The sequence below is a fragment of the Ruditapes philippinarum genome, unplaced genomic scaffold (genome assembly GCF_026571515.1).
Source record: "Ruditapes philippinarum isolate M1 unplaced genomic scaffold, ASM2657151v2 ctg3089_1_1_1_1, whole genome shotgun sequence".
NCBI classification, from domain to species: domain Eukaryota; kingdom Metazoa; phylum Mollusca; class Bivalvia; order Venerida; family Veneridae; genus Ruditapes; species Ruditapes philippinarum.
This window is the reverse complement of record NW_026852937.1, coordinates 84,362-94,547: the sequence shown is the minus strand read 5'-3', so window position 1 is coordinate 94,547 and position 10,186 is coordinate 84,362. Positions and strand designations below refer to the sequence as shown.

The 10,186-nt window shown below is 30.4% G+C and overlaps 1 protein-coding gene across 1 annotated transcript; it reads right to left on the bottom strand.

Moving 5' to 3' along the window:
* Positions 1-7,623: 7,623 nt before the first annotated feature.
* LOC132728568 (vitelline membrane outer layer protein 1-like) lies at positions 7,624-9,404 on the bottom strand. Its single transcript, XM_060714231.1, has 3 exons — positions 9,168-9,404; positions 8,452-8,661; positions 7,624-7,963 (listed from the first exon to the last, which is right to left on the bottom strand). The coding sequence occupies exons 1-3, from the start codon at positions 9,354-9,356 to the stop codon at positions 7,703-7,705; spliced, it is 660 nt and encodes a 219-aa protein (XP_060570214.1). The 5' UTR covers positions 9,357-9,404; the 3' UTR covers positions 7,624-7,702.
* Between the last annotated feature and the right edge of the window lie 782 nt (positions 9,405-10,186).

The window sequence follows — 10,186 nt, the reverse complement described above, 5'->3', positions numbered from 1 at the left end:
AATAATAGTGTTGCACATATCTTAAAGTTTATACATGTATCAAACTCAAACCGCTCTTCATATATACGTATAATATATTTTAGTTTTTCACACTATTTTCCAGAAAATTATTCAATTGTCAAAAAATGAATGAAAATTGAAAAGCTTCGCAATTTCCACTCAAATAGGGCTTGAATAACACACAAAAAACATTTCAACGTATTCCTGCATAATTAAAATAAATGTAAGAAATTCAAATTTTATGTGTTCAAGCTTTGAACCTCAGTGGGGTTTCTTAAAAAATAATTTCAATATGCTATAATCACTTTTTGTTTACACAATCTAAGCTTTTGTTTATCTCCTCAATCTTGTCATAACTGGAGGCCTTGTAATTTTTTTAAGTAAGTTCTAAAATGTCACCACTACAATGCACTAAGACAAATATCTCCTTAATATAACTGACATTGTTAGTAATATACCGTTATTTTGTTTCAACAGAGAAAAATCAGAAAAGCTCATGAGCTCATGTTACTCTCAGATGTACAGCATTGTTGAATAAGCATCGACTTAATGTCATTTAGAAGCAGATATCGTATGAAATTATCTTTTATGACTTTTGTCAATTATCTTTTATGACTTTTTATCACATCTTTATTTCTGTAGGCTCGTTTTCAAAAGACTCGGTGATGACTGTGTTGAAAATATTATTCCTATGAAACTAGATTATCGGGATATATTCCAAGACTGAAAAAAGTGTCTTTAAGGGATTGAAAACTGATCAGGAAAATTTCAAACTTGCATTACTAATTTTAGCAATGTCTGTAATATTTGACAGTTTAATCAACTTGCATATAAATGGGAACTCACATTTAATTTAGAAATTGTTAAAGTTGTTAATCTTAAATAACTTACTGTGACACCAGTTAATTAACTATAGTTAATATGTTTATTCTTTATTATTTTTTATGCCATACTTATCTACCCGAGCTATATTTTGTTGCTCTACGGATCAATGTAGACACAATTGTTCTGCATGAAAACAAAGTTTCCTATTTGAGTTATGTCAGTTTGTTCAACTAATGACCGGGATTGAAATGTGTTTTGAAGATTACTTATTCGTTACACAATATAATATTCCCGTGCGAGTCTGGCCATTTTATCTCTTCTATCAGGTTGGTGTAATTCCAAGGAAAACATATTTTTACGAGGATAAATGTATCCAGATGTGAACATTTATGATATTTTTGTATATATGTCTAGTCACATTTTATTATAAGCCGCTATCATTGTGAGGTATAGAAATGTTATGCATTTTCTACAAATTGATTATGACATGATTAACCATTAGGATCTTATCTAAGAACAAGTCATTCTTTTTTGACAAAACCAAATCTTTAATATTGTTATATCATTAGTTATAAAGATTTTGACATGTTATATAGCCTTATATAAATATGAAATTTGAAGCGGCAGGTTTATATACGGTCATATAACCGGTCAGAAATATTGATAAAAAATTTATAATTAAAAGTGACGTTTTTTTTCATAAATTGACAGCAGACGTGTATATAATTCTTATGTTTAAACTTCACGATTATCCAATGAAAAGCGACGTTACAAACGTGCGGTATTATGAATGTAATTATAAATGTATGAGACTCCCTACTTAGAACTGCAAACATTTTAGCTACATGAACATGAAGCGCAACGCCAATACTTGAGGGATATTTTCGTTCTTGCAGTCAGTATGAAACGTTGTTTAAGAACGTCATGTCAAGTACATGTCATTCAGTGTTTTATAAGGAAAGGTCAATTTACACAAATCCAAAGAAACCATGGTAGAATGTTTATAAGGGTTTTTTTGCGAAATTTTATACAATGAAGAAATCATATATATTTACGTGTTGAACTGTACAAAATGTTGAACAATAGAGAACGGGGCCCCTGATGTCACAGCAACTTAGTTGTAGATATTTAAAGTCTATTCCTATATATGAACAATCTTTTTTTTTTTGGTAGGACTTGGTGTTAATTATAAATACTTAATATGTTATTTTATTATATAAGAGACAATCATTTTTAATGTATCATTTACCGCCTAGGGGCATAACCAGACGATGTTAGGAAAAGATCTTCGTGGAATAATTATTATAAGTGGATGTAACAAATAATGGAGATTGAAATATGTTTTAAAAATTACATTTTCGATTCACAACATAATAATACCGAGCAATTCTGGCTATGCTATCTTTAATACAAGATAGAAAAAGTAACTAAGTTATGTTGGCAGACATGAACACTTCTTAATATACATGTATGAGTGCTTGTTTCGGTTTTAAGGCTTAACTTGTGAATGATATGAAACACATGATGTCATCATACAATAGCGAATAGAATACTAATTTCATTACTTTGTATATTACCGTTTCTATATGATTAATCAGTCATAGCAATTTATCATTATAAAACGATAAAAAGAACTATTAAAGAGGATACCAATATAATTGCACAAATTGAATCAAAACAATTTTCAAGACACTAGGTATGAAATTACAGAAAATCCACAGTAATTATTAAAACGAACAATCATACAGTCATACACAAAAATATTAACTTAAGTTGCATTTTAATTGTATTTCTATTAAAATAATCACAATACTAAAAGCAATGTTGCTCACGGTAAAATAAAGCAAGAGGGGATTTCCTATTAATTCACAAAGGCTAACACTTGACAGGAATAATATAGATAATTTTCCGTACTGAAATTAATCCGAAACCCTTCTCGATAAATTTCCCAAAGAAATCTTGTAAAAATACGTGCTTTCTTGGCTACTTTTTGTGTTTCATGCGTCAAAATGACGAAGAGTAATAAAAAAGTGTGTTGCTTAAGAAAATTATAAGGAATAGGGATATTGACTGTTATAATATTTCAATGCATATTTCATAGAAATCACTCTATGCAATAAATGGAAAGTTAGCATCACTGTTAATACGATTTCATCCATAAACCCATAAATTATACATAACATCATAAATCTTGTGATTAAATGTAATTAGTAGTTACCATCCCCTACTTATATAATTGTAACGTATACATGTACAATACAGTTATGCAATTTTTATCTTATTAATTGCATCAACTGTTTATCACTGCGTGACCGTAAGAGATGACTAAATAGGTTTAAATTATTTCAGTCTATGCACGTCTTAGCTCCGGCAGGTTGGTTGGTTTTTATCCCTGGTGTTGCATTGGTTGTAACAACCGAGTTTAGCCAAAATCATCTTTCCTGTTTCAGCGCCATATGACCGAAACTTTATTGTTGCGCCGTAAAGCAAAGTAGACAAACAACCCTACTTTTAAATTCAAGTTATTGATCAATATTTTGAGACAGAATAATGCTGATATATAACATGTTAAAGTTTAATTATACGACATTGTAATGAACGTCAACGGCAGGTAAATGTTGTTTATTATGTTTCCATCGACGCTTAATCAATATGCTCACAGGATAATGTTGAAAAATCAATGCCTCAAGCATTTATAATATTTTTTCAACGTTTTCTAAGTAAGCAATGTCTAAGACAAAGTTTTTAAGAATAATCATTAGGTACACAAAAAGTCTAAAGAAAGGATAATCTGATAATTATGTTAATGTATAAAATAAGGAAACATTTGTTGAACAATAAGTATAAAATACGACAAGTAAATCTCATATTTTCATACAATTATGCTAATGTAAAAAATAAAGGAACATTTATTAACTATAAAATACGACAAGTTATTTTCATACTGAATATTAAGGCTATGGTGTTATTCCATTTAGATCAATACTGCTTGATGTAACTATTAAATGATATACATCGGTAAGTCTTCATTTCATTACATTTGAAGGGGGTCATCTGGTGTTTTGTTATTGTAACGATAGGCAAGTTGGTCGATCAGTCATCCGGTCTGTTACAGAATAACAGTATTCATATCAGGATATTAATCTCTAAAAAAATTGACTACACATAGTTAATGTTTAAAATATATGTTGCATTATGTTGAAAACTCACTTCTATTAATAACGTGCATAAAAAGGTCATATTTGGTCGTGCAACTCTTATCAGACTCAGAGACTTGTATGAGTCATCATGGTGAGCTTTAGTTTGATTCTACAAACGTGCATCACTTTCATTTGTCATTTAACTAATAAAAAGAATAAAAGAAACGTCCGATTAATTTGTGAAGATGCTTTTCCTTACAAAGTATGCATATTCAAAAAACAATGCTCATATAACAGAGCGATGTTTATTATTGTTCCATAAACATCTTATAAAGAATATTAAAAATATAATTATCAATGGTTTTATTTGACTATTGTCATGAAATATTCAGTGATATTGCTGTCCATCTATCCTTGGATAAGCATCCACAAACAGATCTCTTCGTGACCTAGATCTCTGCGTAAACTACTCAAAATGTGTTGATTTTGTAACTATATTTCTGAAAACGCAACATATAACTCAAACGGATTCTCTTTCTGTAGACATGAATTTATATCCGATTTGAATATTTATCTTTGAATATTTCAACACCATTGTGTTGTCCCACACGTCGTTAAACGTCAATTACTTTGAAAGAACAAATGATTTTATCCTTTAAATAATGGGTTTTTCCCGTTGAGACATTTTTTGTAATGAAGAGTTAAAATTCTATAGTTTCTGGTGAAATTACTTCAAGAAAATTATGCAAGGTATTACTCTCTTCTTGAGGTCGCAGAATAATATAAAAACAAGAACCTTTCAAAGAAAACAGCGAATAAAGTTTACATAAAAACTCGAGCCATGTTATGTTTGTTTTATTTTCTTTCAAAATATAAACGATTTTATCAAGAAATACTTTTTTCACATAATTTACGGGCAATAAATGACCTACTGATTACAATAGAAGTAAGCCACACAACAACAACTAAATAATACATCTGACATTTGCTTATAGGAAATGTTTCGTAATATATTAAAAACGGCATGAAATTGACTAGAGATCACCGGTTCCCATGTGTTAATGTTTTTTTCATAGATTCAAAGTAGAAAAAATGTCAAACAGTGAATTAATTTGGATAAGGAAATCTTAATTTCACCGCTCAATACTTAAAAAAAACACTAATAACACAATTCTGAAATTGCAATTGCCACTCAGACTGGGCTAAGAATACCACAAAAAAATTTTCAATATTTCGGAATTATCTGTTTCATAGCTTTCTATTTTAAGTGTCCTAGCTGTCATATGTAAGAAATTCAAATATGTTGGACCTTAGTGGGGTACCTTAAAAACACATCATGATATGCTACAATCATTTCTTTTTATTTACACAATCTAAGCTTTTATTTATCTATTCAATCTTGTCATGTCTGGAGGCCTTACAATTATTTTAAGACAGTACTAAAATTCCATCACTTAGAAAAATATCTCCTAAATGAAATAGACAGTGTCCGTCATATACCGTTATTTTGAATTCAACAGAGAGAGCGATCAGCCACACTGTAGAGCTCACGTTACTCTCAGATGTACAACATTGTTGAATAAGCATCGACTTAATGTCATTTAGAAGAAAATATTATATGAAATTATGTTTCATGACTTTTTATCACATCTATTTGATGTAGGTTCGTTTTCAAATGACTCGGAGATGGCTGTTTTAAAAACATTATTCCTGACAGACTAAACAATCGGGGTAAGTTCCAGACCAAAAAGAGTCATTAAAGGGATTGAAAACTGATCTTCTACAGAATGATCCGAACATGCATGGTCTGTTTTTGCAATACAAGTCATATTTGATCATTTAATCACTTTGCGTAAAATTTGGAGTTCATATTAGGTTTTGTTAGAATTGTGAATTCTTAACTTAATTTGAGTCGTTATACCAGTTGATTAGCAACAGTTAATATCTTTATTATTGGTAATTTCTTACTTTATCTTATCTATACGGGCTACCTTTTATTCATTTTATTCTGCGTGCAAAAAAGGTATCCTATTTTGTTCAACTTTTGCATGTACATGTCATTTCGGATTTGCAAGGAAATGACCATTTCCTTAACCTGTAGGAAATATGTTTCCTTTAAACGGCTAATGAAGATTTTTCGTCCACAATTATGAGAATGAAAATAAATATGATGGCTTTAATGGATTTATGGTTCAGATATACGTCATTTTTACATTGTATGGTCATGATTTCATGTGGCGCCTGGGGAAAAATCGTCCAAAGCAGCTAGGCGCTTTATTGGTATATAATGCGGCGAAATAAAATAGAGTAAAGCAAAATCGATATACCTGAAGAACGCCAAAAGCGACAACATTGAAAATGTTTCAGGCTCGGTCTGCTCAAGGACGGTACTGGAAAGCCCAAGTGACCGTCCACGTCTCCTTGCAAACAATCTATAAGTGAGTTTACATGCAATCATGAACCCAAAGAAGTACGAAAACACATAAATCGCCTTACCATAATTATTCTAAACATTGTAATATACAAATTTTATTGTTCTACAGAACTTATATTTAGAAATATAAATTTTTGGAGCTGCGGGTACGTAAACATTTTGTTTAATGCCACTAGCATAAACATTCAGAATGGAAAAAATACTACTTTCCTAATGCCAGGAACAATTTGAAATAAATATCTGCGTGGCAAATATTTTCCTTATTATGCTTTTCTTAAATCATAACTAAAATAACAATAAACATACAAAGAAAAACGCACAAAAGTATATGTACGTAAATTGCAAGTAGTTATAATACCTTTAAAGGAAAATTAGAAACACGTCTTAGATATATTATTGAAAGAGGTATCCCACATTTGAAATTACGAACTTAGTTGTTTATATGCACACTAGTGTAAATATATGAGACCTGCACTTGAAGTGCAGAAGAGCAATTCAATTTTCAAAAGGAAACAACTTTATGAGACTGGTTAAAAATGAATTTTCTCAAAGGCATACATATAACTTAATTATTCACGACAAGTGAATTTTACATCTTGCAATTTTAAACATTGTAAATTAAACCAATATATCTTTCCCCGACGTGCGTAATCATTATTATTACAGTTCATTGATTGAATAAGAAATTATTTCAAGTTTTCTGCATATTTGATTGTAGTATGGTTGAAGCTAGGTTATACAAAATTAGAAATATTATGTAACATAAAAATCATGATTAATGTAACAGGGATCTAGGATGGAAGATCTATAATTCTATTGATAATCTATCTTTATATAGCAAAAAAAGATAGTTCTAGAAAAAAATATCATAATTCATCATATAAATGCTCATACTAAATCACTTAGAACTTTACCACCATTATGAGAGATATACATTTGATAGTACAGTTAGTAAAATTAGTAATATAGTTAGTTATAAAGTTAAATGTAGTTCATCAAGCGGAATCGGAGCCTATTTCTTGTATACGAACCAAATGCTTCAAGTATCAACATGCGTATACACACAATACAAGAAAAGTAAGAAAAATATAGCTTAGATAAGTTTTAATAATCATTTATGATTATTGAAGACATTAAAAATCAAATGAAAGTGTATAAGATGCAGATATACAGTTACATATACAGAGAAAGTGCTTACTTAAATAAAACGCTACTACACTATGATATATTCTAATTTTAATAAAAACCTGTATTAGCTACAAATTATCCAATTTCATTATAATCACTATGATCAAAGATTGCGTTACTTTCCGGCCTCAGAATTCTCCTCGCAACAATAAAACTCGACATTATTTAAAGCAGTATCATCCCCTCCTCCTTGGTCCCCTTCGACCTGTGTCTTTAGCCCACAAATTGCAGAGTTAGCGCCGCAACTTCCACTCCAGCGTCCCCAACTGCCGTAATTGCCATGTCCAGGGGAAACAGATAACTCACTAGGGTACGTAAGCCCGGCAAAGTCTCTACAGTAAAACTTAACAAAGTTGGCAGCCGTGTCATCGCCACTCTAACGGACAAAATGAAAATATTTCTTTAAATGCTCAGCTGTATTTGTGTATATTAGAATTAATACCTTAAGAATGAAACTATATATTATAATGCTTGCATCATAAACAATAGAGAAAACAATATTCTGATATGGGGGACTTACCCCACCTTTAATTGAATAGAAAGTGTCGCATTTAATCCAATAAGAGCATCCGTATGAATACAACTGTGTATATTAGACTTATAAATTGCAATACATCGATACTAGGGGACTTGGAAAGAGCTTGCATTAACCAGTGCCGCTCATGAACATGCTAAAACATTACATGATAAGAGATGCAAACAAAACGTTTTACAAAGTTTGAACATATCAATTAATTACAGAAAACAAGACATACATGAACGAACATGAGTGGGCACTGTTGGGGATATATGTCTAATTAAATATATTAATGTTTTTTATCTTTTTAATTTAAATAAGAAATATATATTCAATCGTTTTCATACGTATTGGTCCGGTTCCACTTGCAGAATGAATTCTTTAAGAAACGTAGGCGCTCCATTTCTGGAGGGACATTTAACTTCGCTGTACCAATGACCGAACGGACCTTCACGTGACGTTATTATGCCGCCAGACCGTACAGCATCCAGACCTTTACATTCTAGTTTTATAGAATTCAACGACGTGTCGTCCCCACTGCCTTGATTAGATTCTGCCTAACAATAAGAAAGAGAATTTATTCTGTTATTAATTTTAAAAAGCGATAAAGAATGAACGTAATGTACATGTGGTCTTCTATCAAATAAGGATCTGAAACCTCAACTTATACTAGTATGACAATGGTTTAAAGATTGAATAATGGATGATATTATTAACAAAATAGTTGTAACAAACTGTTCTGTTCACTGTTTTATGATCCTATCAAATATAAAGAAACATTAGAGACAATAGAAGAACTTCTTTTTCAATGATATGAGAGGGTCAAATTCGTGGCATTTGGAGTGAATAAAATGGAAATGCATAACAAATTATTTGAAAGTAAGTACATAACAAAACATGTCAACAGGCAAGTTCTTTGGTTAACAAAAACGGGAAACATTCATTCATATTTCCATATAAAACTACTTTCTAACATATTAAATTATAATTTTAAAGAGTTTGACTGTCTTGATTGTTTTGCCTGAACGATCAACATGTCAGGATTAATAAACAATTTTAATACCTTGATTGAGTATCCAATGGCATATGTTCCTTCAGCACAAAATTGTGGAGGTCCCCAACTTCCCCACGGCGCACCATTTGAGGCTTTCAGAGTTTTGATAACCCGTCTTGGTGCGTTGCTAACTAAAATCAGAGAATTACTTGGTAATATTTGAAATTGTAAAAGAAATAAACCTACAATTGCCAACATGTCCAGCTATGTCAAGTGATCTTATCATGTGAATATGTCCCATTCCTTATCTGAACTAGTTTAAGTACAGCTGTTATATTATCGTAGTTTGTCAGTACTTATCTTATATATGAAAAATAACTATTACAATGTACTTTAAAAGTCAAAATTGCTTTAGAGCCAGTTTAATATATACACTCAATATATAATCAACTAAAACTTGTCTTTTACATTTGGATTTAAAGATCCTGAAACTCATTTTCTATGGTTTTATATCATAAATATAATGCTCAAATGAAGATTTATCAATACTGTTCCAAAAATTATTATTTGTAAAGATTTTTTTTAAGATATTACCGAGTTTACATTTCATGTTAATAAAGGGAGGTCATTAGAAATTTATTTTCTATAAAGTCTAAGTCAAATATTTCCAATCAGAAATGCATATATTTTAATGATTACATATAATGTGGGCACATATTTGCAGTACATATTTTACATGTTTTTCGATGTTTGAAAGAATAATTATATACATATATAAAATTTCACTTAACCGCGGTAACAACCTTAATTACAACATACAGGATCGTTAACTGTTGTCATTATACACAGAGAGACTTTACAAACAAGCAAAGTCTTATCATATTAATAAAAAAAAACACAGATTTTATTTGTATTTGAATATGAGCCTTGGTATCAATAAACATTCATTTTTGTTCGATAATTCCGAGAAAAACAGTATGAGTTAGAAAGAAAACTGTCATAGAAAAGAGAATCACTACATATTGAAACAGTATCATACACATTCATACATTATACACTTGTGCTCAGAGGAGAGAAACAACATTGAA